Consider the following 23707-nt stretch of genomic DNA (forward strand, 5'->3'; position numbering starts at 1 on the left):
CCTCCCACCCGCACTTCAGACCATCCGGTGGAGTGCGGGTCCACTGCTCTATCTCGGCGTTTACCTTTCCGCCACGCATCCTTCCCCGCCGGAGAACTGGCAGAATTTAGAGGGCGGGGTGATAGAGCGGATCCGGAGATGGATGAGGCTTCTCCGATGTCTCTCCCTCCGAGGGAGAGCACTGGTGCTTAACCAACTAGTCCTGTCCACGCTCTGGTACCGGCTCAACACCCTGGCCCCGGCCCCGGGTTTCCTGACCCACCTCCGGAGATTGATTCTAGAGTTCTTCTGGTCAGGAATGCACTGGGCCCCTGTTGGAGTTCTTCATCTACCCCTGAAGGACGGAGGGCAGGGCCTGAAGTGTCTGTACACTCAGGTCCGCGTTTTCCGCCTCCAGGCCCTGCAGAGGCTCTTTTATAGTGCAAGTAGTTCGGCATGGAGCATACTGGCGCACGCCTTCCTACGCCGTTTCCAAGGGCTTCGATATGACCGGCAGCTCTTTTATCTTTCTCCGAGGGGTTTTCCGCGAGACCTCTCCGGGCTGCCGGCCTTCTACCAAGACCTCCTCCGGACCTGGAAATTATTTCTAACAACCAGGTCTGTGGCGGCCACCGTGGGGGCAGATCTCCTCATGGAGCCCCTGCTACACAACCCCCAGCTCTGTGTACAGGTGGCGGAGTCCCGCTCGGTGCGCCAGAGGTTGGTCCTGGCGGAAGTTACGAGGGTCGGAGACCTCCTGGACTACGACCGGAGAGACTGGCTGGATCCCCTGATGCTCGCTCGGCGCATGGGGCTATCCAGCCTCCGTACCCCCCGGCGCGTACTTCAGGAGGTGAAGGCCGCCTTGACCCCCGCTGCTCGGGCTTATGTTAGCCAAGCCTTGTGCGAGGGCGCACCCCGCCCATCCCTTACCCCGGGCCCGCCGGACCTTTCCATCGGGCCCCCACCCCGTAGATCCCAACACACCCCTCACCCTTTCACTGCAAGCCGGCTGCACGAACTGCAGCCGGTTAGCTTTCAAATTGCTTCACGGAAATACTTATATACACTTACGCTTCACACCCTTCACGCCCACACCCTGGTGTCCCGCCCCGATACAAAGTGGCGGGATCTCCTGCCACCTTTGGAGGGCGAGCAACCTTGGTGGGCCAGCCTGTATTCCACCCTGGTCCCAAGGCCCGTCGGGGACATCAGTTGGCGGCTCCTTCACGGAGCTGTGAGCACGGGCGTGTTTTTGACACGGTTTACCCCCATTCCGGACACTTGTCCTTTTTGTAATGTGAGGGAAACCCTGGTGCACGTGTATTTAGAGTGTGCCAGATTGCAGCCCCTTTTCCGGCTCCTCACAAATATTTTATTACGCTTCTGGCTTCATTTGTCCCCCCACGTTTTTATCTATACACTTCCCATCCGTGGCCCCACAAAGTCGCGGGATCTTCTGGTCAACCTCCTCCTAGCTTTGGCTAAAACAGCCATTTATAAAACCAGAGAGAGGAGGTTGGCCCATGAAGCGTCCTGCGATTGTGGGGCCGTTTTTCGATCCTCAGTACACTCATGTATCCGGGCGGAGTTCCTCTGGGCGGCGTCCACCGACTCCCTTGAAGCCTTCGAGGAGCGGTGGGCGCTGTCTGGGGTTCTCTGCTCGGTGACCCCTTCCGGTTCCCTCCGTCTGACCCTTTGATTGAGGGGAAGAGCGAGAGACGCCAGCCCCAGCCGTTGCCGCTGTGGATACCATCATTCCTGTCATCTAGGAGGGGTCCTATAATACATGGGTGTCTACCCCCCCCTAAACTGCCCACCCCGCAGCCGTGCCCATCTTACCGGGCACCCTCAGGAGGGGGAGGATCGGTGACACTGGGCGCGGCACTGGGTAACTCGAGGGGGTGGAAGACCACGAGTGTCGAGGAAGCCCCCCCACTCTAGGCCACCAGGTAACTCAGGAGGGTGGAAGACCACGAGTGTCGAGGAAGCCCCCCCGCTCTGGGCCCAGGCTAGCCTGAACACTTCTCCCTCCTGAAAGCTGCTGTGTTATACCTTCTGATTGCGTTGTTTTGTTGCATAGTTGTTTTGTTTCCTTTGGTAATTCTGTAAGCGTTACCAATAAACTTTTTTTCTGTTTCAAAAAACCTTCCCTGTTACCTTATCCAGGGAAAAGGGACCTACTTAGCCTGGGACTAATATATCTGCCTTCTATTACTCTCCTGTAGCCATCTGGCCCGACCCTGTCACAATATATACACATATGTAAATTCCCACATGTGCATAACAACAGCTGCTGAACACTTTGGACCAGATTCATCCATGGTGTACCCTCATTATCTTTAGTGAAGTTATATCATGAAAGAATTTGGCTCTTTATCTCCCTGATGTAACTCTGAACATGTGAAGGTAAGTAAAGTACAACAGATAATGTCTGCTTCTGGTTGTCTGCTATCTCTTCCTGGACAGAAATGCACCACATTCTTTTTACAAACCCAAAACTAAAAGACATTGTGGACACCTAGGTGCTACCAAGCACATGCTGATGCTAACAGGAGTTGAGGGTGTTCAGCAATTCACTGTTCTGGAAGTTTAATACTTAAAATCTAGCTGTTTGAAAGTAGGATGCATCACTACCAAGGCTTTGTATCAACATACAAAATAAAAACCTCTAACTACACCTGTCATAAATATAAAGGGAAGGGTAAACCCCTTTGAAATCCCTCCTGGCCAGGGGAAAGCTCCTCTCACCTGTAAAGGGTTAAGAAGCTAAAGGTAACCTCGCTGGCACCTGACCAAAATGACCAATGAGGGGACAAGATACTTTCAAAAGCTGGGAGGAGGGAGAGAAACAAAGGGTCTGTGTCTGTCTATATGCTGGTTTCTGCCGGGGATAGACCAGGAATGGAATCTTAGAACTTTTAGTAAGTAATCTAGCTAGGTATGTGTTAGATTATGATTTCTTTAAATGGCTGAGAAAAGGACTGTGCTGAATAGAATAACTATTTCTGTCTGTGTATCTTTTTTGTAACTTAAGGTTTTGCCTAGAGGGGTTCTCTATGTTTTTGAATCTAATTACCCTGTAAGATATCTACCATCCTGATTTTACAGGGGGGATTTCTTTATTTCTATTTACTTCTATTTTTATTAAAAGTCTTCTTGTAAGAAACTGAACGCTTTTTGATTGTTCTCAGATCCAAGGGTTTGGGTCTGTGCAAATTGGTGAGGCTTTTTATCCAACATTTCCCAGGAAAGGGGGGGTGCAAGTGTTGGGAGGATTGTTCATTGTTCTTAAGATCCAAGGGTCTGGGTCTGTAGTCACCTAGGCAAATTGGTGAGGCTTTTTACCAAACCTTGTCCAGGAAGTGGGGTGCAAGGTTTTGGGAAGTATTTTGGGGGGAAGGACGCGTCCAAACAGCTCTTCCCCAGTAACCAGTATAGTTTGGTGGTGGTAGCGGCCAGTCCAAGGACAACGGGTGGAATATTTTGTACCTTGGGGAAGTTTTGACCTAAGCTGGTAAAGATAAGCTTAGGAGGTTTTTCATGCAGGTCCCCACATCTGTACCCTAGAGTTCAGAGTGGGGGAGGAACCTTGACAGCACCTCTGTGCTCGCTCACAAGCAGTATGTGATGCCAAATCAAGGTTTTACCAATGGAGTTAATATTGATCTTGATTGTTTTTAAAGCTGGAGTCTTCAATGTAACTATCATCGATTAAGTCTTTTGCACATTTTTAAAGCAATTTTACATTTTTGTTTGTTTAGGGTAATGATTATAACAGAGCTCCTCAGTCCTCTAACTTCCATCTTGTGATGAGATATACCAAAATCCACTGGGCTGGTGATGTCAGTGTGTAAGTCAATACTTTTGTTAAAGATTCTCTGCTCAAATTTTAGTTGTGAGATTGTGTGTTATTTTGCTTGTTAAGACACCATAATAAAGACCTAAATTTTAGTAATATAGCGTGGGAGAGATTTAGACTCTTACTCACTGTATTTTTAATTCTTTTTTCTTCTGTCCAGCCCTCAATAACACTGTCTTTATGGCTCTCATACCAAAATCATAATGATCCTAGAAAACATTAAATATATTTCCTTAACAAGGCTAAAAGAACATAACAATTTCTTAAACAATATCAGACACAAATTGACATACGCACTTGAGAACAAGAAACTCAGTGGGATTGCTTGGATGCAGACAAAGGCAAAAGTTGTCCCTGGAACTATATACTTACTATATAAAGCACTAACAATGCCCCGCAGCTGCCTTTCCACCTCCCGTTCCCCATCCCCTCCAGTGACTGAAGGGGTGTTAATGGGCCACTTCACATCAAATGGTTCCTTGAAATATGTGTTGACTACTTATGCTAAACAACCTGTTCCACCTTGTATTTAACTGTGTCACTCTGAGTAGGTTTCCCAGACCTGAAGAAGAGCTCTGTGTAAGTCAAAAGCTTGTCTCTCTAACCAACAGAAGCTGGTCCAATAAAAGATATTACCTCTTGTCTCTCTAATTCTGAAAATTATATTTTACCTGTTGTGACAGCTGATTACAAGCCAACTGGTAAAGATTGACCAATTTCCCAGAGAGTGACTTTGCTGATTTGAAACCTTCTGAAAATAACATTACTTCAGCAATGAGTTGATAATCTGGTACCATCATTGAGACAGGTCGAAATAGAGATTTTAAATTGTCTGGGAGTTCTACACGGCCTTTGTAGCTGGTGAAGAAGAAGAAAATGACTCAAGACTTCAAAAGTTACATCTGTATTAATTATCTGGGAGTTAGAATAGTAAGAAACACAAAAAAGTTATAGTATAGGTACAGTACTTAGATATTTTAATTACATAAAATATTTTGGTATTATCCTAAGGGAATTAAACAGCGAAGTTTTATTGCTTACATCAACACATTTTATTTAGTCCACAGCAGATAATTTATTTTAGGATTGCCAGGTTATAACAATTTCCCTTAAGTTTGGATGTTTTGAATAAATACAAATGCATGCATGCACAATCATTAGTTTTGGTATAAAAACAGGCAGGAGATAATTATCTACAGATATGCTTCCATTCTCTTTTAGAAGAATGTAAGACTTATGCAGATTCAGACACCTGCACCTCTTCTTGCCTTCATTGTGTGTGTTCAGCTGGCATTCAGTACCTCTCAGGATTTGATATAAAATTCCTATTAATGCATATAGGAGCTATATTCATAAATCTCATATGCAGACACATCCCTAAACTTTTATTCTATGGATCAGCATAATCACTGTACATGAAAAGATGGTAAACATTTACATTTTTTCTTTTCTTATGCCTACACTTTAACAATAAAACCAAGGAATCTTGCTGTAAAGAGAAATGGTATTTGCAGTATAACAACAGGCTGCCCATAAAACCTATACAGGACAAAACACCCATTCCAGCTGTTACTACAATAATCTGACCAATCTGAGTTAGCATGCGCCATCAAAACACATGGGGATGAATGCACATAACAAAATGTGGATCAATAGCAAATGTGTTTTCTGAAGACAGAACATTGAGATGAGAATGGCTGTCCATCTTTAATTCATGACCCTTCACTCAATCCATACTGTAATTCTGGACTAACTTTCAGTAACACAAAAATTAATGATTCAGAGACTGAAAAATGTTCCTTTTGGCTCAGCTAAAACAAGAATACTGTTGCATAGGAGGCAGAGAGAAGTACATTTGTCTCTCACTACCAGTCCTTTTCTGTCCCCTCAGCCAGGTTTCAAAGGCGCAGACATATGCTTCTCCCTTCACCCAAGGAACATATAACATTTATCACCAGTACTTCTTAAATGTATAATTTCTTCTGACTGCTTGTAACGGAGCAAGAAAAACAGACTTCTGAAAAGAAATGACGGCATTATGACAGTCTTATTACATTATCACATAGTATTTTCCCCTGGACCCCTGCTTCATTCAGTGCATAAGATGAATAATGTTCAGGAAATGAGGCAAATATTCAATACTTCTTTTTATCCTCATTATTTAACACGTGGGCCCATTCTTCATTTACTGGAGGTCACCCAAACCCTGCAATGAATAAAGAATTATTAATCTTTTTTTGGGCTTTTCTATCATTCTCATCATTGCTTATCTGAACTAATAAACATTGATGAATTTATCTTCAACAACATCTCTGAGAGATTAGAAGGGTTTTCACAAATAATGAAATGAGATTAAGGCAAAAAACCATTAAAATCTCCATTAATTTTGGACACCTCAGTGATTAATAATTCTATAGTCACTGCAGGATTTGAATGGTTTCCATAGTATGGGACCACACGTTGAATGATAAGGATAAAAAGAAATATTGAATATCCCTGGAATATCATCTATCTTGTACACTAAATAAGGCAAGCATCATGTGGAAAAAAGGTATGTAATTATACAACTAAAGGTGAGCATAATGAAAACATATAATGGGGCAGCGTCAACTGCTGTGTGTGCAGTTTCCTTTCCTTTGTGGTCCAGCTCTTGCCAAACTGGCTTTTCTCTATTCAAGTCCAATTAGTCCAGTCCACCAATTTAACATAAAATGAATCACGCAGCTTTTATGTTCCAGGGCTTGCAGTCTTCCTCTACTTCTCAGGTGTTCCCTAAAGACAGCCTGATGTTAGATTGTTTACCCTGTCTCATCCAAGCCCTTCTGCCTCCCTTATTCTCTGTTCTTCTTTTATAACTGGGCTTGTTTTCTTTACTGGTTCAAGCTGTGCTTGTCTCCATAATTGGTGTGATCAGCATAGTTTTTCTTCTCTCTTCTGCCTATGTTCTGTATGGGATTTGTAAACCTCATCACAAATCCTCCCTCTCAAGGCTGAATCCGCAAGGCCTACTTCTCTTGACAGAAAATCTGTATTGTGATGCAATTTTCCTGCCTGGTGCTTGTATCCAAAAGGCCTATGGTTGCAACAATAGATACTACTGCATGATCCTAGGGTTTGTCTATTTCAGGGGTTCTCAAACTTCATTGTACTGTGAACTCCTTCAGACAATAAAAATTACTACACGACCCCAAGAGGGAGGTTGAAGCCTGAGCCAGCCCGAGCCCCCAGTGTGTATGTGTGTGTGGGCAGGGGGCCTGTAACCCGTGGGCTTTGGTTCTGGGCACAGCAAGTCTAAGCCAGCCCTGGTGACCCCATTAAAATGGGGTCCCGACCCACAGTTTGAGAACCACTGGTCTATTTCATTACATTCAGCCAGCACAACAGGGAATGATTGCTAACCAACGTGAGTTCGTTCCCCAGGAAGTAGTACTATAGGTTCTCTATCAACCACTTGGTAGCCAAACATTCCTTCTCTATCACCGAATATACCTCTCAAAAAAATGAGCTTCTGGCTGAGGTACACTACCAAGTGTTCTTCTCCTGTACCTCCTGGGAATGGAGACCGCTCCTTGACCTATTTTGGAGGCAATTATTTTCAAGACAAAATTACTTCTTGAAGTCCAGGCTATACTACACTGGGTGTCTGCAGGATATGTCTTTCAGGTCTTGAAAGTATCTTTCACAGATTGGCATCCTAGGAAGGCCCATATTTGCATTTTAATGGTGGAAGTTTTGTAGACCTGTAACACATGGATCTTATCCAACAAGGGGCAGTCTTACCTGCCACGGACCAAGTATCCCGAGTAATGGACTTCCCATTTACTTTCTGTGCACTTGGCAAGGTTGGCCATCAACCTGGCTTCCCGCAGTGCTTGAAGGACAGTGGATACTTTGTCCAGATGGGAATTCCAATCTTTCCTATAAATGACTACATTTCTGAGGAATGCCACCACATATTGATTATGAGGTTGGAGTAGTCGCTCCATCAACGGTTGAAAAGTAGCCACTGCTCCATGCAACTTGAAGGACATCATTTTAAAATGGAATCAGCTCAGTAGCGTGGAAAAAGCCATCTTCTCTTGAAAGTCAGGTGTTAAGGGAATTTACTAGTACCCCTTTGCCAAATCCAGAGTTGTGATGCACTGGGCTTCTCCTAACCAGTCTAAGAGTTCATCCACCCAAAGCATAGGGTAGGCATCACGTTATGAAACTGGGCATCAAATTTTGAAATTGCACTCACTTTTCTGAGGTCTGTACAAAAACACAATGCCATCTGGCTTTGGGACCAGCATAACTGGACTCCTCCAGTCACTTTGGGATTCCTCTGTTATCCCAAGTTCTAACATGGCCTTGAACTCTTTCTCAACTTCTCCTCTCAGTTTGTTGGGGACTGGTCAGAGCCCCTTCTGTATTACTTTACTGGGCTCAGTATTAATAAAGATAGTGTGCAATGGACATATTCCTGGGGTGGGCTAAAAACACCTTTGTAAATGTGGCCACCAGTTGAGATGTCTGCTCCTTTGGCTCCTAGTTTAGGTTCTCTCTGAGAGGCACTAAGTTTGTTTCAGGTACTAATTAATTTGGGGTCCTAGTTTTGGGTCCTCAGGGCACAGCATGACAAAGAGGCCTTCCCTGGCTTCTGCACATTTATATGGTAAATTTGCTGACATTTCCCCGCCCCCGGTTGTTAAATACTCCATGCTTCCTACCGTCTTCATTACCTAATGAGGTCCTTGTCACTTGGCTATCCACTTTGATTCTGAGTTTGGAAGAAGCACCAGAATTTGGTCACCTAGCTGGAAGGTGTATGGTTGAGCCCCTTTATTATAATACTGTCATTGCCATTCCTGCACTTCTTCAAAGGTGTGGGGGTTTTTTGTTTTTGTTTTTGTTTTGTTTTTTTTGAGTGTAGGGACCCACAGTTCCCAGTCTCTCACATAACTTTAAGACACATTGTACAAGGTGTTTGGATCTTGGAGCCTGGCTTTCCCATGTCTCCTGCACTAGGTCTATTATGCCTCTTGGCTTTTGTCCATACAACAGTTCAAATGCAGAAAATCGTGTTGAGGCTTGTGGTACTTCCCTGATGACAAAGAGCAGGACTGGGAGTAGTTGGTCCCATTGTCAAGGGTCCTGGATGATGAATTTCTTGAGTATTTTCTTTAATGTCTGTTTAAACATTTTAACAAAGGCCATCTGTCTGTGGATAGTACACAGATGTGCACAGCGCTTTGACTTTTAATATATCAATGCAGACTTCTCTCTTCATCCAGAATATGAAATTAGTTCCCGGTCTATCGGGATCTCTTTGGGGATGCCTACCCATGAGAAGACCTTCTGCAGCTTGTTAGCAATAGTCTTGGTGTCTGTGGATCAGAGTGGTATGGCTTCCAAGTATCAGGTGGCATAGTCTATGATAAGTATATAATTGTTGTACAGAGGCACTGTTCTCTAGGGGGCTTATCTGGTTGACTCCTATTTGTTCAAAGGGGGCCTCCATCAAGGGAAGGGATACTACTGGATCCCATGGGACTCCGTCAGTGGACACAAACTGGCAGTTGGTACATGATGTACAAACATTCCCAACTTTTTTGAGGATACCTAGACTGAGTCTTATCTTTCTCCAGGTGTCCCACACAAGGAATTGCAGATGAAGAAGCTAATGATATAACCATGGTACTAGTAAATGTGTATGGATCTCCTGCATCTTCTTGTCTTGGTCTATGTGATAGAATCAGTCCATCTTGAGGACAAAGAGGGGGCACTGTTGTGCCTTCAAGAGGTCCACATCCTCTCCTTATTGATCATTGCTACTTGTTCGAAGGTCTGACTCAAAGTCTCATGTCATTGCTTTGCTCCACACAGAAATCTGAGCCTCTCTGAGTCCAGTTGCAGTGGTGAGTGTCTCGTCTGGACTCATGGAAGAACATTCCTTGGCATCTTCTGCCTTGCCTGGATTGACTACAGACTCTGTGGTCTCCATTATGCCTCCAGATGGAATTGTCACTCACCTCTCACCTTTCTAGTCACTTCTCTTTCCAGGTCTATTTCCTTGTGAACTGGGAGGTGAGTAGCGCGAGGCTCGTAAAGGAGTAAAAGCCCTTAATACTTCTTTTGGGGTGTCTCCCTAGAGGTCCTGAGCTAAGGGGAATGTGACACTCTACACCCCAGGGGAGCGCCCTGTAATTCCCATATTCATCATTTGCATATAATTGTGATATCGCATACAAAGCATGTAAGGTATCATGGCAAAGGTTATGATCTGCTGAAACCCACTGTTCCATCTAAACATATATATATCATTAATGCATATGAAGTTATGAGAATTGTGTTGTATGATTGCCACTAAAATATGCTGTAGGTTTGGGAAGTGCCCAGATACCTAGCTCCCCAAAGACAATAACCAGGGGGATAACCAATGCCCAGGCAGGTGTCAAACAACCATCAACAGCCATTGTCCAGCAAGGGAGCTACAATGCAATGACTCGCTTGCACAAGGCCTCATCCGGGGAACTGCTCAATCTTGCCTGGTGACTCAGCAATGCCCACCTGACATGTCTGGACTTATGTTCTCCAAGCACATGAACTAAGGGTATAAAACAGAACACAGTGGTCCGATGCTTTGCCTTTTCTCCTTCCCCCACCTATGCTGCAAGCGACAAGGACACTGAGAAGAAAGAAGATTTCAATGGAGGAGACTGGCCCAGGTTTAAGAGACAAACCTGTGTATTAAGGACTGTAAGATCCAGTGGGGTGAGAACATTGCTTGATCTAAATACTGTCCAGTGTGATAAGGGTTAAGGTTTAGACTGCATGCTTATATTTTCTTTTGTTTTTGGTAACCACTCTGACTTATAATCACTTATAATCATTTAAAATCTATCTTTTGCAGTCAATAAATTGTTTGACTCTATCTTTTACCAGTGAGTTTGCCTGAAGTGCTTGGTAAATCTGCTCAGGTGTACAAAGGCTGGTGTATATCCACTTTCCGTTGATGAAATGGTGAACGAATTAATAAACTTGCATTGCTCAAAAAAGGGTCTTGAACAGTGCAAGACAGTATATTACTGAGTTAATGGGGTCACGCATACCTTCATCTCTCCCTGGTTCCCATCAGCAGCCAATTTTACTGTAATGCTGCGTTACTGTAAAAATTCTCCATGGATGTATAATGGGGATTCCCACCCCCTGCCACTAAGTTCCCTACTGTTCCCACTATCCGCTCCCAGAAAATTTTCTGGTCACACCCCAAGTATTAGGAGCCAGTGTTTTTTGGCCATTTGCCTCTACTGGAATTGTGAGTTTTCCTAGGGCTTTTCTCTATGCCCTATTTTCTTTTGTCCACATGTGAATAAAGTTACACTCTATGGATGGGCAGTCACAAAATCTATGTCGCTGTTGTCCACAGGAGTAGCAGACAATTGCATCTGATCCTTGTCGTTTACCAGCCTTTGTGTCTTCTTTCTAAGTTTCACTGGGCCCAAGTTCCTGCACTGGTTTGGGCTTAGCAGGGCATTTAACATTACGGACTTACCACTACTGGGCCCTGTGAGGGGCACCTGTCATCTATCCTGTCCAATGACCCATTAAGTGTCTGGGCATTAGCCTTTGGGCAATAACCTGTGGCTGTGCTTTGGGGGAAGGGGGCACTTATGGCACAAATACTGACAGTAGGTTTCTAAACAAGCCCAAAGAACTCTCCAGCGGAAGAGGATGCTAAGGCACAGATATGTGTACAGGTGTGTTAATTATTTTATATAGATCTGTGTATTTCTCATGTTACTAAGTAAAGAGAAAATATGTAATGAATCCTGTGCAAAGTCTATCTATTGGCTGGCTTTCACTATCATGTACTCCTGAGAGGAAAACTAAGCCAGAAGACTCACACCTTTGCTGGCATTCTAGGGAATCTGCAAAAGCTGCTGTAGAGGCACGGGGGAAATGGGACACTAAATTTTCAGGGCCTACGGAACTGGGACCTCAGGGTCCCCATAGACAAAAGGTGAGTCAGACCTGAGGTCTGCACCGGGAGTGTGTGCCCGAAGCCACAACAGGGACTAAACTCTGTCCAGCCCCAGCAAGCTTAAGACAAGTTGGATTCAACATTTAGGTTTCCTCACAGCAGTCTAGTGAGTGTCCAATAGCGGGAACTCAGCCAGATCTGTGACAATAAGGAAGGAGGACTGAAGTTGGAGAAGAACACCAAACCAGCAGCTAGGCAGGTGACTTGAGAGAAAAGCAGACAATAAGAGGAGAGGTAAGCAGAAATAAGATCTGAGAAGTACAGACACAGAAGGCTGAAATGGAGGACAAGCAGCTCAGATTTCAGGTGATAAATGACTGGAACCCAATATGCAGGGATTTAAACATGGGAGTGTCAACAATAGTGGCCAGAGAGGAAGATAATTATGGCAGCAGTGTCTTGAATAGATTGCAGGGATGCAAGGGGACAAGCCAGGGAGGCCATGGAGTAAACAGGAGTAAGTCAATTACGTTTTTGTCAAGGTCCAATTTTTATGGTCAAGGTATAGTCAAGGTCCAGACTCCAGAGAAAATAATAAAAATAACAACAATAATGATAAATAAATAAAAATATTTCTGGTTCTGTTCAAAAGCATCTGGCAGTCCAGATTTGGCCCACAGCCTACATACTGAATACCCCTGGGGTTTCGGTAGCTGAGACAAGGGGTTACCAACGCACAGACTAGGGTGTAAGGATGATGAAGAAAAAACAGATTTTCAGAGATTTTATAAAGGAAGAATCACATGACTTGCCAACAGCCTGATAAGAGGGGAAGAGCAGAGGAGGCAAATACTACTCTATAGCTATAAACCCATTTGACAGGGGAAAAGTTACAAATGTTATGACTATAAAGAGGGAGAGGGAAATGGGGAGGAAAGAAATGATGAATTCATGACATAGAATGTACAAAAAATATATTGAAAAAAATAGGAAAAATAATTTGGTTTCTTCATTTTGAGCAAATATGTTAGAAAGCAACATGCCGAGCCTTAAGGGACAGATGATGACCATAAATTAGGAAAAACAGTCTCATCATTCCTTTTGGGTCCTGGAACAAGTTACAGAAAAAAAGAGAGTAACTCTTTAGTTACTAAACAGCCAAATATTCTAACTGATCTGGAAGATAAACTAATGTCAAAAAGCAGCCTAGAGTTTAATCTGTATGAGGCATCAAAGGGGAATTTTGAAGCTCATGCTTCGGCATTCTCAAACAAGTCTATCTTTTATTGTCACTTACCCAGGATTCATGGTAATAAAGATTCCACAGGACGTATTGATACGGATTTCTTTTCCTTCCAGCACAAATCTATGTTATAAAGCACATTATTAGTCATTTACCAAAAAAAAAAAAAAAAAAAAGGGGGGGGGGGAGAAAAATGTTTTCTGCAAATTTTAACTGGATAATACTACTGTATAATGTGTATACAAATATTAAAAAGACACAGAAGCCCTAAAATGCATAAAAACAAAGCAAAATTATGAGGGAAAGAGGGAAGACAAAGATGAATGACTTTGGGACAAATCTTGAACAAAGTGCAAAGCACAAGTAAATGGGCCTTTCACAGAGAATCTCTGTGAGTGTGAAAATCCTCCATTGTAGGGAAGGAAAGGCCAGTGCATCAATTACTGCAGACTATGACCTATAGTAATGGCTGTAGCCTCTGCATTCATGCATACATACAATAAGCGTTTTGGTCAGTGGATTTACAGTCAAGGACCTGGTCACACAACAACTCTCCCGTTACCCTCCTGGCTCAAACATCCTCCCCTCCACACTGCTCCAGAGAGAGCTGCTACCAAGCACTGCTATAATGAGGGTACAGCGTCCTCCTCTTGTGCAACCCCTCCATGGTTTCCTCTTCCCCACTCACATGTAGCAGAACCTAAGTGATTCGAGTGCATTTAGGGCCTTTATGTACCTATGGAGGGGATGAGGGCATGATTTAGCTTTCTGTTTCCTTTTTCGGAGTGTGGGGAAGCCAAACAGATATTTAGGTTTTCTGTTTGTTGCTAGCAGAACTTGTCCTCTGAACAACGTATACAAGGATTTCCCTCTGCCCCATTCTCTGCTCACTCAATCATAATATAAACTAACTCCTTCAAGGTAAACTATACAATAGTTTGAGGCACAATCGTAACATTGTTCTTAGCAAACCAAAAAAACAAACCTTGCCCACACTGCTTAAGAGAAACCATCCTAACCCTGCTAGGAATGTTTAAATCTGGTTATCATCAGCACAGGATCAACCATACTGTGGAACAGGTGTAAGAAATTCAAGTGCCTTTCTAGAGCTAAAGCAGTAAATAGCCAGTTCTATAAGGCACTATTACTTGCAAAAGAATCAAGGAAATGAAAACAAATACCTGATAACATGACTATCTTTTGCTGCCTTGATTGTCTGAATTTGTGAAGCAATTACAGACAGAACTTCTATATCTATGCGATTGAACTCATCAAAACAACACCATGTTCCAGACTGAACTAGTCCACAGAAGAATTTTCCTACCATCTTAAGGGAAAAAAAAACAAACAGAAATTAGTATTAATAGCTGAAGCTTTAGATGATTTTTGTAATACTGATTCTTGAAAAACTGCAATGTCCTTTAAGCACAAGAGAGTGAGAGTAAAAAGAGAAAGAAATCATCTTATTTACTCAAAGGAGCAGACAAATAGATTAAACGTATTCTCTGACCCTAATCTAAACATATTCTGGATCTAGACTTGCACACAGCTCCCTGATCCCATCTCTAAATTTAACTGCATTCACTTTTCCTTAAAAAAAAACAACAAACCTTGTATTATTATCATAATCATAGTTTTCAAAACAGAAATGTACTATAGTTGTAGGATAGAACTAACAGGAAAAACATGAAATATTTTTTCTTTTGAAAGCTAAATTATAATAGGTGAGACACAGTCTTAAAAAGCTCGGATATTGACAGAGATGTTCTACATTATTATTTAGATATATTCCTTAGCAATTTATAACACCAGTCTGTTGGTGAATTAAAAACCCAAAAGAGCAAATGGCACTGGCAGTCTTATCTTTATACCTGCAGTAAGTAGCGGATGAACTTTGTTATTGTACTGTCATTTCACGGGGAATTACATTTATTCTGCTTTGCAATACTATCCTGCTAAGTTATTTGAGATAAAGAACATAACATGCCTTACCTGATAATCCAAACCTTCAAAACAATTAAAAACCACACAGAGTTTTCCCATGGCCTAAGGGAAAGAATACTGTTTTAGAGCAGATATGATACATTTCTTGAAACATTAAAATAATAGTGTATGAATAAGGTCATCCCCATAGACATAAAAGTTGTTGAAAGCATATTTTTGAAAAATTGTTTTTGATGGACAAATTTTTATAAATGATTCTAAAAGGAGAGAAGTAACCTCACCTTAGGTCTGATTCACCCTTTACATTTCTAAATCATCACTCTTCACATTTACAATTAGGGAAGTATTCCCAAACATTTGAAAGCTGAGCCCCCCTTCAGGAAAATTAAACAAACTGCATTCCCCTACAACCAGTCCGCATTTTTTAAAGGCCTCCTTCGCTTAGATTATGCCTACACTGCAAAGTAAAAACTAACAAACAAACAAAAAAACCCCAGTAAGTTCCTAACTCAGGTTAGTTAACGCAGGTTTAAAATAACAGTGAAGACACAGAAACTCAACTTTTAGCAGGTCAAGTTCAACCCAAGGCTGCCCTACAAACGTTCACTCAAGTTGCTAAAACTGAGCTAAAAGCAGAGTTGCCGTGTCTTTGCACACCTTTTCTTTTGCAACGTAGACATAATTTTAATGTAAACATTTTCCATACCTCTTCTTCCCCAGCAGCTTGTGCGGGAGGGGACAGGTACAATCTATACTTTGAGAAACTGGAATAAATTGTGGAAATCTTAACAGTACGATACTTCCTCTCCTTTTATACATGCTTCAAAGAACTGTGAAATAGTGAACAATGTTGACATTTAGGCTACATCTGTACTAGGAGCTAGGGGTGTGAGACCCAGTTTGCACACATATACTTGTGCTAGCTCTCATTGAGCTAATGCAAATATAAATAGTAATGTAGCTGTGGTAGCACAGGTACCAGCAGCAGTGGCATGGTTCAGGTGTGCCAACTCAAACCTGCTTGACAGCAGTGGGTATGTACGTTCATCCTGAATCAGGACAAAATTTCATAAGACTTTCTAAAAAAAACTTTTTATTAGGGCAAAGTTACAATAAAATGTTAACATACTACATTGTACATTATTTATTACTTATTCAAGATCAGTATAATACTCAAAAAACCGAAGCAAAGAACTGGGGTGCTTAGCCTCCCTTCCACCCCCAAGACCAGTTCCAGGCTGGAGAGGCATAGAGCTGGAGTGCTCAGCTTCTCCAGCTGCAGAACTAGAGGATGCTCAGCCTCCCCACCTCTCCCAACTCGATGTCTCTCTGGACCCAGATCTGGAGGGGGAGGCAGGGAGGCTGAGTGCCTGTTCTCTGCTTCTACAGCCCTAGAGCTGGCAGGGAGGCTAAGACAGAGTCAGTGCATCCTGGGCAGCCCTCGGGGAAAGTTTTTGTCAATTTCACATCCTTTAAGGGCAGCATTCTCTTCAGTTTTACTAGATTGCATATGACATACGTCTTTTGCAAATACAGAAAGAAAAATATACACAATCTAAAACAGCAGCAATATCCGTATAATATATTAAAATGCCAATCAGAACTTAATAAAAACTCTCTTCTTTGGTACAATGCTAATAGGGCAAAAATTCGCATTGATTTAATTACTACTGTGGACTGTGAAAATACTAAAATCATTATCTTTAGAGATGGCGATAAAAATTCTTTTTTTTTATTAAGCAAAAAAGGTTAAATTCTTGCTTTCAGCAGCTGGAAAATTCTACAATCCAAAAATTCTATAATCATTCTATAATGAGGTAGATCTTCCAATGCTCCAGATGAGCAAAAAAGAAGATGTGAAGGAACTTTTTCATATCTGCCTTTAAGGACAGCAGTTTCCATGATCTGGAATCTTAACAGAGTATGTATCTTACATAAATGAGGATTTGATAATTCAAATATAGTTAAAAACATGGGCAATCTTCAAAGTAGAAAACCCAAAGGCAAAGTTAAAATCAGGAATCATAGCCGTATCTTCTTCTTGGGTAACATCTGTCATTCTGAGTTGATTACATTGGTTAAAACATATTGCAAAGGAGTAACAGAAAAACCGAACCTAACTATAATAATATGGATGGTCTTATACCATGAAAATAAGGAGTACCCAGGTTGTTCCTCCATCTCCTAAAGGCAAATACAAACCAATCTATAATTTGGAAGAGTACAGATCTTAGACCAAAATTTAAGAAAATCTATACAAATTCTACTACTTTCAGAAAAAACACCCATCTCGGCATGTAAAAATGAGGCAGGGGTAGAAACTGGGAGAATTAAAAATCTCCTCAAAAATACTAAGGCTGAAATTTGGCCTCTACACCAAATTTTGGCCCCATAGAGCATCTGCAATATTATTTTAGCATTGAAAATTCTTAGCACAGGGCAGGAGTTAAAGTCTCTTCAGTGTTTTCTTCCCTTGATACTGTGTTTGTTGGGGGACCTATTCGAGCATTAAAATCTCCTAAAATAATCAGCTGAGCCATTGGGAATTGAAGACTTATCATACCAATTTACATATCCAAGCATCCCCACAATGACTCAGAATAAAATGTGGAAGATAAACATTTAATAAGAAAATTTGGAGATGAGGAAATTTTTTAAAATAGCCTGAATGTCCTGACACTTTGATTCCAAAAGTAAAATCTGGCACCGGAGAAGGATAATGGCATCTTCTCTTCAACTCCCTCTGGCAAGGGGCTACTGTCAAGTCTGATGGTGTGCTCCTGGACAGTGTGGAGTCTGAACCGCCATGTACTGAGCAGCTGGATTTTAAGGGGAATGCAAAGCAGCTTCCATTCTGGAAGACAGAGAATAATTTGTAGAAAAAATTCTCCGATAAGAGAAAGGGAAAAGAGTGTGACTAAGACTTATGCTCTGATTACGAACCACGAGCAGGAAGAAACAACCGTGGAGGGTAGGGGTATTTGTGCCTCTTTATAACTTCAGCAGGAAGTACAAGAATGCCGAGGGCGCATGCGCTACGCTAATGGTACAATTATGGAAAAAATATCTCTGGCTTCAATGCATTGGCATGCACACACCTGAAGTGAAATGGTCACATATAAGCCCTTGTAGAATAATAATTTATTACAATATATTTACTATACTTTGTTTTTTATTCTACATGCAGTGTGGAAAATTCAGCCTATGTACCTATAGAAAAACTATAGAAATTCTACTACTTTCAGAAAAACTACCCATCTCGGCATGTAAAAATGGGTCCAACTCCACAAGCCTATGAAATTACTCAAGGGCTGAATGTGGCCTAATTCCCCAAAGTGTTTTATAGTGACTCAATTATGAACTCAAGAAAATTATTTGTTTAAGGTGAAACTGAAAATGCCAAAGCAATTGGTACGGGTGAAGGGAAGAGTTCCAGACAGAGGGAACAGAAGTAAAAGAGTGACATCCAAAACAAGTGCTGAGTAGGAAGGAGAATGATGGAGCACACTTGTTACCTTTTGAAAATTAGGAGGGCAATGTGAAATTAGAATTGAACACATTAAGTGCAGTTTGCCCATTCTCTATCTTCCATAATCTCAGTCACTACTTCCATTGTTAGAAAGCCACTCTGCAACAGCATTTTCCTTTTACCAAAGAAAGAAAATTACGTACATGGCTCAGCTGGTACCCAGAGCTTTACAGCAGGGGGACATGAATTCTTACTTTTGGAAACCAAAAAAAAAAAATCTTTCTCTGAACGGCCACTTGGTTCTAATCCTGGGTTGCCTGCACGGCATCTCTATGCACACCCAACATGTTTCTGTGCTAATCCCATCTATATTTTTTAAATCAGATGTGAGAATCTTCATTGTGAGATTTCCCATTTGCTATACTAATTACTTGTTCTGAAATAGTTATGTAATTCATTCAGCTATTTTAAATTAATGCATCTGATTACCTTATACACTCTCTTTTATAACTTGTATACATGTAATTTGCCATGTAAAAGGGCTTTCTTTCTTTTTCATTTCAGTAGACAGCTACTGTAATGGTTGACCATACACATGAAGAATAAAAAGATAGATATGAGAAAATAAGACCTGATGCTGTGAGATACTGAAAACCTCCGGTAAGATATTAAGTACAGTAGAACCTCAAAGTTATGAACACCAGAGTTATGAACTGACCAGTCAACTACACACCTCATTTGTATCCGGAAGTACACAATCAGGCAGTAGCAGAGACAATAAAATAAAATAAAATAAAATAAAAAGCAAATACAGAACAGTGTTAAATGTAAACTACTAAAAAATAAAGGGAAAGTTTAAACAAAGATTTGACAAGGCAAGGAAATTGTTTCTGTGCTTGTGTCATTTAAGTTAAGATGGTTAAAAGCAGCATTTTTCTTCTGCATAATAATATTTCAAAGTTGTATTAAGTCAGTGTTCACTTGTAAACTTTTCAAAGAACAACCATAATGTTTTGTTTGGAGTTTGTTCAGAACATTTCAGAGTTATGAACAATCTCCATTCCCGAAGTGTTTGTAACTCAGAGGTTCTACTGTATTCTGAAGTCCGATTCAAAGGGAGTTGAGGATGCTCAACACTTTGCAGCATTGCATCCTTGGTGTATTACTGTTTTATGAATAAAGGTCAACATCTCACGTATCAGTTTTCCAGTGATGTTTATAAACATTTTCTGAGGCTTTTTAGATCATAGAAGCAAAGCTTCCAATATTCTCTAACAATATACAGTTTTAAAAGAAGAAAAGTAGCAGTAAGTTTTGTCTCTTAATAAAAAGTAGGGGCCAAAAAGAAGCTGAAAACATCAATATTTTTAACACATATCTACCAAGTATATGTTTCTTAAGCATTTTAATACTGAACAGTTCAGAGCTCAACCAAAGGACAAGAAATTAAAATTATACAAAGGGCTAAAATAACTGATTTGTTTTTGCTAAATAAAATGTATGTATTAAATACAGCAAATTTAATGAAATAGATTAAAAGAAAGAAAATATTGGCATCACAAATATTTTTGGCACCATCTATGTAATATATTTAATTAATCCTTTCCAAAACAGACAAACTATGGTCTCATGGTAAAAAAGCTCAACATTCTCACCAGCATGCTATTAAGGAAACTAGAACTGATGTATATAGTTGAATCCCTTACACCCAGATATGTACCATATAGCATCTTTGACTTACTTCCAAATATTTATGATAATATGATCAATTTAAAAAAACTAAAATTGTTTCAGCAGTCGAGGGAAACACATCTAAATTGTAAGAAAATGACATGAACTTGATGGCCCAATTTTATTCACAAAGCTGATTTGAAAGCAATAAGACGTATCTTAAAATATAGCAGTCTGATACTGTATCATCTTATTAGTGCAACAAACTATAGAATTATATGCCCTGAATTAGAGTTTCATAAATTTGACAGTCAGTAAAACCTTAACATTTATCATGAATGGACACAATTAACTATCTTTTTGGTCTTCATTATTAAAAAAAATGGTTAGCGACCTCCATAACATAAGTTCTTCCAAGTATCACTGGCTTTCTTACTCTGATGTAAACTTTAATTAATGATGCATTTCTGTACCAATTAAAATCACTTTGGAAATGATAAATTAAAGGTATAATGCAACATTTTAGAGCTACACAGGGAAGAATAAAAGGCAATGGGCCAGTTCCATCCCCACTGTAACCCCTCAACTATAATGGTTTTGCATTAGGGATTTATTTATTCCCATATTTTTATTTATTTTCAGAATGGCCTGAAATCATCATGTATATGTGTTCTTAGGATTCAACTTTTAAACAAGGCTGAAGTTTTATTCTGAACAACCATTACCCTTAAGAGTGACTACATTCTTCATAGCTACAGTATTTGTTTTATATTCAACTGAGGTTTGCAAAAAATATAATACTCATTAAAATTCTTATAAGGATAATTACTCACAATGAATAGTTTACTGATTTCCATAAAACTCTTCATGTAAGGAAGGCAAACTGTCATGGCCCAGTGTGACGTTGCACCTCATAATGCTTTATAGAAATATGCTTATGAGTGTAAATATAACATATGCTCGATATGCCATGTAAAATATCTTTGCAAATGTTATGTTCTACTGAATGTATTCATCCTATTCATATGCATGTATCATTTTTATATCTGAAGTTATGAGTATTGACTCTATGCTTGTATTTAAAGTGTTTGCTGAAGAAAGCACATAAGGCAGATTTGTTCAACATAATGTGAAGGGGTTATTCAAGTAATTGGGAGTACTTAGCTAACAATGGACCTTGAGAGACGCCAATCCACATCTGAACTTTCCTGGGAACGTTCAAACTAACATGTAAATAACAGCGTCAGCCTGTAAAGAACTGAGTCATGCATGGACATGTGACTTGCCCATGTGACTTCAAAACTGCATCTTGTAGCTGTGATTCTGCACAGGAGAAGAGAGGGGTTTCCACCCACAAAAGGAAGACAATATAAGCCCCTGGAAACCTCTCCATTTTGTCTTCAGCTGGCTCAAAAGATAGCCTCTACACCTCAAAGGGATTCCTGAAAGAAACTGGAACAAAGGACAGTAACTATTGGGGTGTGAGTGATTGCTGGATCCAGACTAGGAGGGAGTCTAGTCTGTCAAAGAAGCTTATTGGAACATCTCTGAGAGTGAGATTTACCTGCATTTAGTTTCCTACTGTATTAGGCTTAGACTTGCAGTTTTTGTTTTATTTTGCTTGGTAATTTACTTTGTTATGTCTGTTATTACTTGGAACCACTTAAATCCTACTTTTTATATTTAATAAAATCACTTTTTACTCATTAATTAACCAAGAGCAAGTAATTAATTCCTGGGTGAGCAAAAAGCTGTGCATATCTCTCTATCAGTGTTATAGAGGGCGAACAATTTATGAATTTACCCTGTATAAGCTTTATACACAGTAAAATGGATTTATTGGGGTTTGGATCCCATTGGGAACTGGGTATCTGGGTGTTGGAGACAGGAGCACTTCTTAAATTGTTTTCAATTAAGCCTGCAGCTTTTGGGGGACATGGTTCAGACCTGGGTCTGTGTTTGTAGCAGACTAGCGTGTCTGGCACAACCAGGCAATGTACTGAAGTCCCAAACTGCAAGGGAAAATGGCTTAGAGGTAGTCTCAGCACGTCAGATGGCAGTCCCAACGGGGCTTCTGTGACCCAACCCATCACACACAGAATCTACAGATGGAAGAGACCTACCTTGTAGGTCATCTAGTCCATCTCCCTGACAGTGCAGGTCTGATTCTTATTGTACATTTACCAGTGTCTTCTCCAACCTAGATTTAAAATGTGCCATTACCCTACTTGTACCAACTTTAATTATACTAAACAAATTCTCTCTCTTTGGTGTTTAAACCTTTCAAATATTTTCTCTCTCTCTCTCTCTGGATACTTATATGGCCCTGTAGTATCAGAGCACCTTACACATATTAATAAATTTATCCTCACAAAACCCCTGAGAGGTAGTGAAGTATCCCCATTTTACAGATGAAGAAATGAATCAGAAAAATTATGCCCAATATCATATTGAAAATCTGTAGCAGAGCCAGGAATTGGTCGTGGGTATTCTGTGATACAAAGCCAGTGATTTAATCACACGGCCATCCTTCTCCCTCTCTCTCTCTCTGAGTAGGTCATGTCTCTCCTTCCCCTGCTCCCCAACTACAAATAATGTCTACACAAGCTGTATAATGGCACACTTAACCCCTTCCTGGGGTTTGGCTTTAATGGAAAATCAAATAATATAATACTTATTTCTATTACAGTAACTCCTAGAGTCCAAAGCAAGATCAGGAATCCATTGTACAAGGGAACTGGTACAAACACATACTCAGAGACAGCGTCTCTCTCAGAGTTTATAGTCTAAAATAAATAGAAATAACAGAAGGTCGGAGTGGATACAGAGGCACAGGAAGATGAAGTCTTGCGTGCCAAGTCAGTTGGTAGAGCCAGAAATAGAATCCAGGTCTTCTGACTCCTACTCTACTACCCAGTCAACTAGACCATGTTTCCTTTCTAACATAAAAAAACATAAATCTCATCCTAAAATTTCTCCCCCAGCCTGCTTTACTTAAGGATTTCATCTCTGTCTTCATCCCTACTCCTCTCAAACCAAAGGGTCAAGCCTTCCTAGTTAATAGCCTGTACTATCTTGGGCAGTTAAAAAGCTCCACCTGCCACGATCAGTCAACATAATATTCTCACCAAATTTATACAGGGTTCTAACACCTGTTGACAGTGAGTCATCAGAAGAGCCCTCAATCCCAATGTGGGATTATATATCCTGACACGCAGTTACACCTGATTTCCCAGTCATTGTTGAGTCAAGCTACACAAACTATTTATACCTCAGTGGCCCTTTGGGGTTGGTACCCCACTCTCATTTATGATGGATCTGCTGGTAACCATGCTCTACATCCGAACATGCCATGGGATGGCAACATTGCTGCATCTTTCATATTTTGTTTATTCTGATTTTTTTTGTTTGTTTGTTTTTTTCCTTTTCTATATCTTTAGTAGATTTTGAGTCTCAATTTTGTTCTTTACCTTCCCCCCTCCCCAATCTTTCCTTCCCTATGAGGAAAAAATGCAACTTGCTCTCTATTCAATTGTTCAATCTGGCAATCTGATTAAGAAATTAGGGGAGACAGAA

At 40.8% G+C, this 23707-nt stretch overlaps 1 protein-coding gene across 1 annotated transcript in view; it reads right to left on the bottom strand.

Moving 5' to 3' along the window:
- The window catches only part of DNAH14 (dynein axonemal heavy chain 14), a 454606-nt gene that overhangs the window by 268091 nt on the left and 162808 nt on the right, over positions 1 to 23707 (bottom strand). The window contains 6 exon segments of the mRNA XM_078851974.1: positions 263 to 285; positions 3971 to 4050; positions 4513 to 4699; positions 13102 to 13170; positions 14229 to 14374; positions 15040 to 15093. Of these exon segments, the coding sequence (XP_078708100.1) occupies positions 263 to 285; positions 3971 to 4050; positions 4513 to 4699; positions 13102 to 13170; positions 14229 to 14374; positions 15040 to 15093 (559 nt within the window).

This window comes from Lepidochelys kempii, chromosome 3, assembly GCF_965140285.1.
Source record: "Lepidochelys kempii isolate rLepKem1 chromosome 3, rLepKem1.hap1, whole genome shotgun sequence".
Classification (NCBI taxonomy): Eukaryota; Metazoa; Chordata; order Testudines; family Cheloniidae; genus Lepidochelys; species Lepidochelys kempii.